The sequence below is a fragment of the Phycodurus eques genome, chromosome 9 (genome assembly GCF_024500275.1).
Source record: "Phycodurus eques isolate BA_2022a chromosome 9, UOR_Pequ_1.1, whole genome shotgun sequence".
In the NCBI taxonomy this organism is placed as follows: Eukaryota; Metazoa; Chordata; class Actinopteri; order Syngnathiformes; family Syngnathidae; genus Phycodurus; species Phycodurus eques.
Genome location: NC_084533.1, coordinates 22,016,495 through 22,030,537, shown reverse-complemented (window position 1 = coordinate 22,030,537; position 14,043 = coordinate 22,016,495). Strand labels below are relative to the sequence as shown.

The window sequence follows — 14,043 nt, the reverse complement described above, 5'->3', positions numbered from 1 at the left end:
ATATTCTTATTTTTTTCCCAATATTTTTATTTTTCCATAATGAGGACATGAAATTAAACAGGGGGGGAGAAAGCAATGTTTTTCTTTCCAAAGACAAAAGGAGCGTTTCTAAGAAGTGATCCAACCGGCGGTGTGCTTTCATGGAATTTTCGGGGGGACCCCAAACTTTTGCATCTGTTGCCCAACTTCTTCTGTGCTTGCTTTGGCGCCTCCCATGTTAATGAATGAATGTATGCTTTTCGGGAGAAGGGCCCACTGTCACCTGATGACGTGCCCCCTCGCGTGTGTGTGTGTGTGTGTGTGGGGGGGGGGGGGGCACTTTCATTTGGATGCAAATGTACAAAGGATTTGACGTCGAGGCTGCTGGCTTGCAGGCAGACTTTGGTGGCATCTTGTCAGGCGGCAGCACATCATGTGAGAGGAGCAACGCGCTGCAAGGACTTTCCAAAAAAAAAAAAAAAAAAAAGAGAGGGGGGGACCCCCGTTTTGGACCACTTTCACGAGGATTCTCTTTTTTCCCCCCCTTCTCCTTTCAAGCATGTCCCCTTAGAATCTTTTGCGAGTCGAACCTCATACAAGCGCGACCTAAAAGCCATGTATGTGGGATACATACTGGATAAAGAGAGCGGCATGTATCACCAAGGCCCCGTGCGGCGATCCAGCATCAACCTGCCCCCGCAGAACTTTGTGTCCTCGCCACAGTACCCCGACTTTAGCGGATACCATCACGTCCCCAACGTGGACTCGCACGGCCAGTCGGCGGGCAGCTGGGGGCCGTCGGCGTACGGAGGTCCCCGGGAGGAATGGGGCGCCTACGGCCTGGGGCCCCCGAACGCGCTGCAGTCCACGCCCGTCAACAACTCGTCGCCGGCGCAGGTGGCCTACTGCTCGGCCGCAGAGTACACCCACATGCACCCGCCCCCGCCGGCCTCGGCGGCCCTCCTGCAGCAGCAGCCGCCGCCGCCGGACGTGTCGCCGGACCGGGAGAGGCGAAACTCGTACCAGTGGATGAGCAAAACGGCGCAGTCCTCCTCCACAGGTGAGACAGATACGCACGCAAAAAAAAAAAAAAAGAAGAAAAGAAAGAAGAAAAGAGCTCATTTCCTGAAAAAGTGCATGCATGAGACCAAATTTGGCAGCGTGACGTGGGGGGGGGGAAACTTTTTCTGTCATCATTTTTGCACTCTTAATAGGGCAACGTGGTTTATACAAGTTATTTCCCCTTTGTTAAAGAGTGTAATTTACATTATTAATACAGGGCACTGGAACCTTATTTGGTTCCTAAAAGTCTTTTTTCCCCTCTCTATTAAAACTGTACAGTAATTACACTCGTACACGCATGACATTTTATGTATTATTATTATTAAAGTGTGTACCATTGCACGCTTGCTAAGCTATTTTTCACTTTCTTAACGTGTATATCTAATATTATTACAAGGGCATGATAACACATTTGGTTCCTTAGAATTATTTCCCTCTTTTTTCACAGAGTATTTTACCTTCTTAATCGGGAATTGAAGCATATTTAGTTTATAAAAGTTTTTTTTTTTTTCCCCCTATGTTGGGATGTATTTTTATACCCTTAAAAGGGGTAAGGAACCATATTTGGTTCCTAAAAGTTGTTTTTCCCTTATTAAAAGTGTATTTTACCTTCTCAATGGGTCAAATAACCATATTTGGCTCCTAAAAGTCACTGAATAGTGAATTCTACATTATTAGTATGGTACATTACCATATGTGGTTCCTCGCAGAACCGAATTTTGCACCCTTAATGGGGAAAAGAGAAATATTTGGTTCCCAAAAGTTATTTTCCCCCTTCAAAAGAGTTTATTTCTACATCCATAAAAGGGCAAAGGGCCATGTTTGATTCCTTAAAGTCATGTACCCCTTATTAAAGAGTTTAGTTAACCTTTTGAATACGGATTCTTTATGGAGCAATAAATCATATTTGGTTCCGAAAGAGCATTGTCCTCTTATTAAAGAATGTATTTGAATGCCCTCAAATGGATATTTTTTTTTGTTATTTATCCCCAATACAGTGGTTTTTGCACACGTGATGCTGCAAGGTACCATATTTGGTTCCTAAAACTTTTGTTTCTCACAGGGATTTTTATTTTTCCCTCATTAAAGGGTATTTTTTGTATTCCTTAAAAGAGTAAATAGTTTCTTGCAAAAAAATATTTTTGCCAATCAATGAGTGTATTTTATATCAAAGAGACAAAGGGGGCCATATGTGGTTACGTTTCCATTATTAAAGAGTGTGCTTTTGCACCTTAAAGGCCAAGATACCATTTTTGGTTCCAAACAATATTTTTCCCCCCTTATCAGAGTATATTTCTTCCACTTTATTTGGCCAGTTAACCCTATTTGATCGCTAAAAGTTATGTTGCCCTTATGAAAGAGCATATTTTACAAGAAGGTACCATATTTGGTTGCTAAAAGTTACTTTTCCCAAATAAAGAGTGCACTATCATTCTCTTTAAAGGGCACAGAACCATATTTGGTTCGGAAACGTTGTTGTTTTTTTTTCCACTAATAAAGAGTGCATTTGTATGCCTTCAAAAGGACAGTGAATAATATTTCCCTTACAAAAACATATTTTGACTTACTTGAAAGGACAATGAACCGTACTGTATTTGGTTCCAGGCAGTGATTTTGTCGAGTCAAAGAGAATATCTTTCCACCCTTAAATTGACTAAGAAGCCTGTCTGGTTCCTAAAAGGTATTATTATTATTATTATGATTATTTAAATAGTGTAGTCAACACTAAACATGGCAAGGCACCATATTTGGTTGCTAACATTGATTTTTCTTCCCAATAAAGTACATTATATTTTCACCTTTACATTATGTTTGTACCTTTAAAGGTGCAAAGGAGCCACGCATATTTGGGTCTTCTAAATATATTTGCCTTATTAAAGACTCCATTTCCACATCCCGAAACGAACAAGGAACCGTCTTTGGTTCCTAAAAGTTATTTGGGGACCATTTTTGGTTCCCTCAGTCTGAATCTCTTTCAGCTCAAGGGCCAAATTGAAATTTGGTTCCTCCCAGGAACGGAAACCCGCTAAAATAAATCATACATTGGACATATTGTGCAGATATAAATCTATTAAAATTTTTGAACAAGCAGGATCAAAAAGCTATTTGCCAAGAAATTTTGTGGCTGTTTAATGATTAATAAAATAGTTTGCGGTAGTTTACAATTGATGGAACTGGACCTTGCAAAGCTCATTATTTTTGATGCAGTGGAACACTGATTTCTTTTCCTGTTAGACAATTAGTTAAAATATCCAAATTATGAATTAAGAAAAGATTTTAGAGAAAATATTCTTTTTCATGAAAATAATTAGATTTATTAATATTAAAAACAAACCATCTGTCCCATAAAAGTACCCCTTGTTTTGTTGGACACGTATGTAGAGATGTTGTGATAATATATCATAATATTAAACACAATCATAATATTTTTTATTATTATTATTGTACTCCAATTATTGTTAATGGTTGATTTAGATTTTTTTTTAATTGTTATTTATTCTTTTGCCCACATTTCCAAGCATTTGAATGACTCTTGGCATTTTGTACTAAATGGTTGATCTAAATAAGGAAAAATAAAATTAGTACAGCAAATAATTTGACATATAGTACATTAAACGTTTATGTATTTATTTGATTGGAGTATTGGTTAATAAATTGATCACTGGTGGGATAAGGTGAAAGTCATAACATGAATAATAAAATGTAAAAAAAGAGAAATAATTTGTGCAGTTAAAATAAACTATTTTACATACTTGACATGTATTTATTCATTTTTTAATTTATTCATCTCATTAAAAATGGGTCATTGAATTATTGTAAATAATATAATGTGTAATAAAATACAAATGTATTAGTACTTGACATATACATTTAATATTTCTGTATTTATATTTTAGTAATTGGTTTCAATGAGCCATAATACAACACTTTATAAATTGTAATGATTTAAAAATAAGAACTATTTTCTATTGTTAAATATAAAACAATTGTACATATTTTCCATTCATTTTGTATTCATGTATCACATTAAATCCTTGGTTGATCAATTTATTGTAAATAATCAAATAAAATGTTCATAGAATAAAGTATTTGACAAACATTTAACATCTCCGTATTGATTTTATGAAATTGTAGGTTTGAATGAATTATAATTTAATTATTTATAAAAAATACCATTTTAGAAATTAGAAATATTTTGTCCTCATACTTAACAGAATTTGTTCACTATTTACTGTAAATAATAAAATAAGAATATTAATAGAATAACATCTAATGTGTACATTTATGAACTATAAGCTTGAGTCATTCAAATCAAATGAAAGATAATTAATTATTAAATATTATCAATGTTTTTATTCATTATAAAAATGATGTATTTTACATGCCCATTTTATACTCTTTTTTTTTCTGGTCTACAAATGAATGAATGACCATGGTCTGACGATTAAAATATTAGTAAAAAAAATAAAGCACAATATGATAATTGATTTTGGTTTCATTAATAAAATGACCTTTTTTTTTTTTTTTTTTTTTTTTACAAGCACATTTCGCACACGGCCCCGTTTTAAAAGTCGAACGTGAACCTCCCAAATTTCCCCGTGCAGCCCTGCTCTCGAAAGACAAGTTAGTGACGTCATATTGAGTCTCATAAGCAGGACGATGCCCACCGGCACCAGCCATGGGATTCCCATGACGGGAAGGTGCATGCGTGGGACTCGTCTTTTGCCTTGTCACAGGTGTGAGGAGAAGGCGCCATGCAGGCCCCCTCTTGTCATGTTAATCCCACCCATGCCTGCCTGGGAAATCGTGATGATTCGCTTGCGTGCGCGTGCGTGAGCGAGCCGTCATCTCGCGCGGTCTCTCCAAGTTGCTTTTTCCACACCTCGCCTCGCTTTGATATGCAGCCTCGCTTCCTCTCTCTTTTCGCACATCTGCAGCAGCGTGCGCAACACGTCGTTATTACACGACTTTACGAACTTGCGTGACATTATAGTTGGAACGGGAGGGAGGCGCGCACGTACACCCTATTCATCCCAGGAGGATAATGAAATCGAATTAAAACCATTTGTACTGACGGCATATTATGTTCAGTGAGGGTATATTTTAAAACGAAACATAAGTGACTATATGGTTGGGAAACTCACCTATCACTGTATGTATGATTTTGGTTGTTGTTGTTGTTGTTGTTGTTGTTTTAACACAAATAATATTTTGAATGCTAAAATATCATCCAGGGGTGTTCAATTGTACTAAACAGTAAAGATCAGTTATTAATTGATTTGGATAGGTATTGACTTGCCTTCTTGCTATTTACTAGGGGTAATGGGCTGGTTTGTTTAGCAGATGCAAATTTGACACATAAGCCCTCATATTAATAAGAAAGAACAAAGTACATACAGCGGAACCTCGATTTAACGGACTAATGGGAGAGGAGGGGGGGGGGGGGGGGGTTCATCCGTTAAATCAGATTGTCTGTTAAATTGAAGCACTTTTTTTGTGGTCTAAAAACAATAGTGCAGTGCAAACTTTTTGTTTTGTACTTTTTCAACAGCCAGTAATGTAAAAAAAAAATAGTTGTAAATAAATATAAAAACAAAGCTTTCAAATGTTTGAAATTTACCTCATTGGTGATTTTGAGTTCCAACTGGACACTGTTTTCTGTCCGTTAAATCTGAAGTGTGTTAAATCAAGGTCCGTTAAAAAGAGGTTCCGCTGTATACTTGCAAGCGTACGCGGCAACAAAGTGCTGTTTAAAAAAAATTCGGGCACTAACATACTGTTTTCCATGAAAACAATATTCTACGCTAAAACAATGATGCATTCTGGGATACAGTCGTGTGTTTCTTATCATTTTTTTTCACGAAATACGGTCATATACCATAAATGGTATTGCATTTTGCGATGGATTGGAAAATCAACATGACCTGGCCACAGACACATGCTCATATATATTCTGTTTTATTGTGTAGGAAACAGTCAACAGAATCTTTCCAGACAATTGATGTATTGTTTACTGAAAGAAGTAATATATCTGTTTAAGGGGCAGTGCATTGAAAATTAAAGTGCGATCATCCGTTTTTTGTTTCTTTTTAGCCCCCCTTTAATTTGGACAAACTGCCCTGTTAAGTCTCTTTTAGTACGGTGACTTTATTACATGGCGGCATTTTCATGAACGCTTTCAGTATAAGTTTATTACAATTGTGAGCCGTTTAAATAATACTGAACATAACTGAGTGTCAGCCAGTAAAATACTCTTATTTAAAATGACAGCATTGGTTTGCATTAGGGTGGATTAGGGTGAAATGACTTTATCGATGGGAAAAATACTGTGACTTCCCTGCATATGTACTGTCAGATTTCATATAGCGCTTTTCAGACTATGTATATTTTTAACAGTAACGAATTCACTGATCTGCCTCACAGTGCTGAGGTCGTGGGTTCAAATCCGGGCTGTGATCCTCCTGTGCGGAGTTTGCATATTCTATCCGAGGCCGCGCGTGTTTTCTCCAGGTACTCTGGTTTTCTCACACTTTCCAAAAACCTGCGATTGGCTGGCAACCAGTGCAGGGTTTACCTCGCCTCTCACTCAAAGTCAGCTGGGATAGGCTCCATCCAGCACACCTACGACCCGAGCGAGGATAAGCGGTACAGAAAACGAATGGATGAAATTGGAGAAAACGGTAAAATACTGCCAAGTACGAAACAAGAGTGAACTGTAAAATAACAGTAAAAAATGCTGGCGTTATACTGCAATTCAGTGAAATCAATAATTAGAGTAACACGCTGTAAAGTAGCCGATAGTTAGGGAAGCTGTAAAATAACGATAACAAGCTGGCAACCAAGCTGCCGGTATTTTACGGGACACCATTTTTACGGTCGCTATACGTAATGTGTATGTATAATAGTTCAGTTTCACATTGAAACTTACGTTTATTGACACTGAGACTGATTTAAATAAAATAAAAGAATTAGACAATTTCATAAAAGCTTCAAACACAACACATACTGTATGTGTACGAGGCATTCAAATAGTCAGTACATTTTTTAGGGGGCACGCTGTCATAATTTGTGGCCACACAATATGTATAGCGTGCTCCCAGAATACAACTTGTATTTTTAACATTCCCATGATCAGCTTGGATGTCTGGGTAAGTAAATCGAGCGCACCTTCCCGAGAAACATCTTATGCATCTTATACCTTCACATTTCTTGAGAAGGTGCGCTCCATTTGGTTACCCAACTATCAGGGAATGATACGAATATTCATATTTTGTATTTCGTGTACACGTTACACGAGTTTCCTCCGCAGGGTGTCCGGGCTCTCCCTTAGAGATAGGGTGAGGAGCTCGGTCATCCGGGAGGATCTCAGAGTAGAGCCGCTGCTCCTCCGCATCGAGAGGAGCCAGATGATGTGGCTGGGGCATCTGATTCGGATGCCTCCCGGACGCCTCCCCGGTGAGGTGTTCCGGGCACGTCCCGCCGGGAGGAGACCCCGGGGACGACCCAGGACACGGTGGAGAGACTACGTCCTTCGGCTGGACTGGGAACGCCTCGGGATCCCCCCGGAAGAGCTGGATGAAGTGGCTGGGGAGAGGGAAGTCTGGGCGTCCCTGCTAAAGCTACTGCCCCCGCGACCCGACCCGGATAAGCGGTAGAAAATGGATGGATGGATGGATGGATGTACACGTTACATCTACTTCGTGGCCACAATTTAGTATTTTGTGGCTACTAGTTTGTATTTTATCAGAATCAGAATCAGAATCAGAATCATCTTTATTTGCCAAGTATGTCCAAAACACACAAGGAATTTGTCTCCGGTAGTTGGAGCCGCTCTAGTACAACAAACAGTCAATTTACAGAACACTTTGGGGACATAAAGACATTGACAAAAAACAATTGTGCAAAAAGATGCAGAGTCCTCTAGCACTTAGAGCAGTTCGAACGACTAATATTGCAATAGTCCGGTGCAATGACCATTGTGCAAAGGGCGCTGAGACTTCAAGGAGTGTATGCGGTTTAAAGTGACGAGTAGTGCGATCATCTGGGACAATGTCGGTTGTGCAAATGTTACAGATACTCCTCAATCAGTGTGCAAATGGAGCAGATGCTACTCTATGTGCACATTGTACCCAATTTGCGGTCACAATGGAGTATTTTGTGGCCACAATCTATTATGTTGCTCGCATTTCATACCAGGGACAAGGCAGGCACAGCCTCACCTGTATCAAAAAGACTAGAAAAATAAACAAATAATGATTAAATTTAAAAAAAAATCCATCTTAGTTCTCTGATATGTGATTTATATTGATTTTCTTTTTAAAATCCAATAATGATTCCGTCACGAAAATTGCTGAACTTCGTATATTTCCTTTTCAAATACACGCATAAACCTGAAGAGCGGCAGTAAGCAGCCAGCCTCATCTCAGATTGCGCAATCCCTCACTAACTGGTTGAAGAGGCTTGTGTAGGGCTTGGGAGCCGCTTTGCATTGTCATTGTCAACACGTCATTCAGGCGAAGGTACGTGGAGGTAAAACAACTAGAATGTGTGTTTGATTTTGATATATATTAACCCAGCTAAAATTATTACTTTGAAAATAATCAACAATCAATTAAAATAATCAGCAATCACATACAACGGCCCAGCTTGCAATGAGCACTTGGTTGTGTGTGGCATGATGAAAGGAGAGAAAAGAACAGAATGCAGATATTGTAGTTTTTTTTTTTACATCCCGTAATGGAAATATAAGGAATACACACTCGTTGTTGTTGTGATATTATTGAAGGTTATATGTTTTTTCATCTTACAGCTGACAACCAAGCCATCCGACGCACCATGTTTCAAAAAAAAACAAATGACAAGGCAGAGGGAACACCGCCACAGAGCATGTCTTGGATTCACTTGTAAACAAGAGACTCCTTGCACCCAACATGTTGATGACGCGTTGCCGAGCCCGATTGCCAAGTGCCGGTTTCTGTCTCTCTTTACGTTGCGTATAAAATGTTTCAAACGCTGCATTCTATTTTCCAAAGTCGTGCTAATGTATTTTATATTTTTGATTTACATACACTATTTCGTTTTGCTGAGAGTATTCTGCCTCACGAAGGTGGACTACCCTAAGCAATTGCCTCGGGCCCCGAGATTTCCAGCAGCCCCCGATCATCTCATAAAAACTGAGTCATAGCGTTTGTTATTTTTCGATTGAAAGGAATTACTATTGGTTTAGTCTTAATTCACGTGCTAAAAAACACATAAAAATGCCTCATCTATCATGATTGTTTCGCCTGCTCCCTCCTCCCTTCTCATGCAATGGCCTAGTCCATCTTCTGACTGCGTATGTGCAGACTTGCAAAACAGAGTTGTTTTACGCACAAATGTTGGGGACTGGTTTTACGTATTTCCTGGCTTGTTTTGTGTGTGTGCGTGTATGTGTGTGTTGCAAGAGTTTAAAAAGCCTTGTGAGTGACTTGCAGGTCCACTTCAAAGCAGAAATTTGCGTATGTGAAGACCAAAGAGCACAGATGCGTATTTGATGCTCACAGCAGATAGGGCTGGTCAAGGCATGCCAAAAGCGACCTCTTTCCAGTCCAACGAGGCCTGGCAGTCTACTCGTGCTCTTTCCCAACATTGATTGACCTGAAGCGTATGTTTGACTTGGGGGGGGGGGGGGGGGGGGGGGATGTCACGGAACACCACCAAACAAAATGTCACAAAAATTATATACACTGAAGTAAAGATGATATGTGGCGCTTGTGGACGAGCATTTAATTGTTTGCCAGTATGGAAAGCCGTTTGAGCGTCTCTTCGATATCCTTGGTATTCATCTTATTATCCAGTTTTACTAGTGTGCAGAGCTGTCTTACTAGTGAGGACAAAGTGTACTAGTACGTGGACCTGAAGCTAGATATCAAGGATATGGAATAAATGCTCCAACGGCTTGGCATAGTGCTCGTCACTGATCGCCGGCACAGATCAGTGAAGAATTATATATTACTTGTAAGGCTTAAATAAATTTGGACCATTGAAGTGAAATTGGATCATTTCCCACACAGTTCTATGATAACCGGTAATGCATGTTTTTGTTCTCCATGTGTGACGTGAAGGGAAGACAAGGACGAAGGAAAAGTACCGGGTGGTCTACACAGACCACCAGCGGCTAGAACTGGAGAAGGAGTTCCACTTTAATAGATACATCACCATCAGGAGGAAAGCCGAGCTGGCCATCAACCTGGGCCTGTCCGAGAGACAGGTGCATGTCCGCACCACACAAACGATTAAAATAAAGAGCACAAATCACACTTTTTTACTTTTCAATTTAGTCATTGTTTTTTTAATTAGCACAGGTAAATAGTCACATCAAAATGCAAGCAATTTGAAGAAAACAAAGCAAAAAAAAATGTTAAAAATTAAAAGAATGTGTTAATTAATTAGCATTGTTAGGGTTTGGATAAGTAGTTCAACCTTTTTATTTTTTGTTTAGGTACTTTTAGTTACTTTTGTGGCAATACTTATATCAACCACACGAAAAGAAAAAAAATGCACAGAGGCAATCATTCAGTCAGCATAGTCACTGATTGAATTATTACAATATCAAAATTAATTAAATGTCAGATATACCTGACATAATTGAAACCCATAACCCATAATTTAAATACAATAATAATAAAAAGGATAATGAATCAAAATAAGTCAAACCTTGGTTACCTAGTCACTTGGAGTTAGTGTTATTGCAATGTCAAACACATTAAAAGAGAAAAAAAAGTGGGAACAAAGAGTTATTATGGTCAGTATTTCAATTAACACAGTACCAAACGTTTAAAAAAAAAAAAGAAAATGCACAAAAAAATTCCTGCATTTTCATGTGAGGCAAATTATGAAATATACAATGTAATTACTTTTGTTAAATATTAATGGTCATGTTTTTGAACATTTACATTTGGACATAGAAATCAACAAGACATTTATTTATTCATTTGATATATATATATGTGTGTGTGTGTGCGTTTTGTTGACTTGGAGAAGGCGTTCGACGTGTCCCTCAGGGAGTCCTGTGGGAGGTGCTTCGGGAGTATGGGGTACCGAACCCTGATACGGGCTGTTCGGTCTCTGTACGACCGGTGTCAGAGTTTGGTACGCATTGCCCGGCAGTAAGTCGGACTCGTTTCCAGTGAGGGTTGGACTCCGCCAAGGCTCACCGATTCTGTTCATAACTTTTATGGACAGAATTTCTAGGCGCAGCCGAGACGTAGAGGGGATCCGGTTTGGTGGCCTTAGTATTGCATCCCTGCTTTTTGGAGATGTGGTTCTGTTGGCTTCATCAAGCCGTGAACTCCGACTCTCACTGGAACGGTTCGCAGCCGATTGTGAAGCGGCTGGGATGAGAATCGGCACCTCTAAATTTGAGACCATGGTCCTTAGTCGGAAAAGGGTGGAGTCCCCTCTCCAGGTCGGGGATGAGATCCTTCCCCAAGTGGAGGAGTTCAAATATCTTGGGGTCTTGTTCACGCGTGAGGGAAGAATGGAACGCAAGGCGGATCGGTGCAGCGCCTGCAGTGATGCGGACTTTGTATCGTTCCGTTGTGGTGAAGAAGGAGCTAAGCAGAAAGGCGAAGCTCTCAATTTACCGATCGATCTCTGTTCCTACCCTCACCGATGGTCACGAGCTGTGGGTCATGACTGAAAGAACGAGATCCCGGATACGAGCAGCAGAAATGCGTTTCCTCCGCTCTCCCTTAGAGATAGGGTGAGAAGCTCGGTCATCCGGGAGGGGCTCAGAGTAGAGGTGCTGCTCCTCCGCATTGAGAGGAGCCAGATGAGGTGGCTCGGGCATCTGTTTAGGATGCCTCATGGACGCCTCCCTGGTGAGGTGTTCCAGGCACGTCCTACCGGGAGGAGACCCCGGGGATGACCCAGGATACGCTGGAGAGACTACGTCTCTCGGCTTGCCTGAGAACCCCTCGGGAGCCCCCCGGAAGAGCTGGAGGAAGTGGCTGTGTAGAGGGAAGTCTGGGCTTCCCTGCTGAAGCTACTGCCCCCGCGACCCGACCTCGGAGAAGCGGAAGAAAATGGATGGATGGACAATAAAATATATGATAGTAACAAGTGTGTGTTGTGTCAAGTGAACAACTTTATTCAATCATTTTAATGTTGTAATATATAAGTAGTGGCTTCTTATTTAATGAAATAACTCATTTCCCATTCCTTTAGTGCATCCATACATAAGAAATAAAAAAATATATATACAGTATAATATAAATACATGCATTAATAATATAGTTATAACTTGAGTAAAATGAGAAAAAAATAAAACATCATTATGAAAAAAAACAATTGAAAACAAATACAAATCATATCAATGAAAAAATCAAATGAAGGAATAAAATAAATATAAGATAAAAAATTTAATAAGATAGAATGGAATTGACTAAAAATAAACAAACAAAGTAAAATATGATTTAAAAATACAATAAAATAAAATTCAAAAGCTAAACAATTAAATCAAAATAAATAATAAAACAAGACAAAATAAAACAAAACATGTGCTTGTGTGTGTCTTGTCCACAGGTAAAGATTTGGTTCCAGAACCGCCGCGCCAAGGAGCGTAAACTGATCAAGAAGAAGCTGGGCCAGTCGGACGGCAGCGGGGGCTCCGTGCACAGCGACCCGGGTTCCGTCAGCCCCCTGCCGGTGCCCGGCTCGCTCAGTCCCACGGACATCCACGGTGCCCTCTACCCTGGCCCTGGCCCTGGCCCTGGCCCTGGCCCTGGCCCCCACCCACACCCACACCCACACCCTCATCCACATCCACATCCCCACCCTCATCCCCATCCACATCCTCAGCCCCCTCCAACACAGGCTATGAGCACATTGCCGTCCATCAGAAATATACAGCAAGTGACTGTGAGCCAGTGACGTGGCACCAAACACTCGGAACCAAACGGAGCACTCCGACACGCTGCAGCAGGACTCTTCACACATTTCTTTTTTTTTTTTTTTTTTAATACAATAGTTCCAATAACACAGGAGGAAGAGGAGGAGGGAAGAGGGTAAATGGTTTAGGGGTTCCTAACTACCAAAGCTTGAAATTGTTTGTGAATTTTAATAAGATATAAATGTTTTTTTGGGATGTGATGTGTTTGTGAATAAAATGACGACTCAGGGAATCATCATATTAATTTTCCAAGTGTAAAAAAAAAAAAAAAAAAAAAAAATATATGTGGCTGATAATAGTATAGAATGGTGTTTCTATGGCAATGTTAACAATGTAAATAAAAGGCTTTTTTTCAGTAAATGTGAAGTTTAAAAAGTTAATACACCATGTTTAAAATGTGGAAAATTAGCCTCAATGTTACAAAATGTAATAACTGACTGTATATTTTTCTTAACATTAGTTAAATATAAACATATAATAGACAAAAGATCGATCATCTTTTTAACGATAGAATTCTTCTAAGAAAAATTTTCCCCAGGTAAAATTTATTTAAAGTAATACAATGTTTTTCAATGTGCAAAACTGGACCAAATTGAACCCAATGCAAAAAAAAAAAACGGGTTAACAGTAAAATGAAAAAAATATATGATCTGCTCAAAGCGTAACAATTGGCACTATGTTTTCCATATTATTTTCAAATATACAATTTTTAAGTATAATAATGATATTTAAAACCAAAATCTAACTTGTGGGCCAACAATTAAATAAAACAAAAAACTGTATTTTACGGTCAAATATGAATAATTGGCAATGTGTGTTGAAAAAGTACATATTTTATGTAAACGTTTTTAAAGTAATACAATTTGTTTTTTTATGTGTTCAAGTAGCCTAAATTAAACACAAGGCAAAAAGCTACAAAATCTTTGGTCAGGAATACAGGGGGGGGGGGGGGGGGGGGGGAAATATGATCTGCTCAAATGTTAATAACGGGCAGTGTATATTATTTTAAAAATAAACAAAATATAAAATAAAATATATATGCATAGTCTTTTTTTAAATACAGCAGAGAC

At 39.3% G+C, this 14,043-nt stretch overlaps 1 protein-coding gene across 1 annotated transcript; it reads left to right on the top strand.

Annotated features, from left to right (window-relative positions):
- The first annotated feature begins 594 nt into the window (after positions 1–594).
- Positions 595–12,954, top strand: cdx4 (caudal type homeobox 4). Its single transcript, XM_061686207.1, has 4 exons — positions 595–1,039; positions 10,146–10,291; positions 12,607–12,779; positions 12,897–12,954. Exons 1-4 carry the CDS (start codon positions 595–597, stop codon positions 12,952–12,954), a joined length of 822 nt encoding a protein of 273 aa, XP_061542191.1.
- Positions 12,955–14,043: the final 1,089 nt, after the last annotated feature.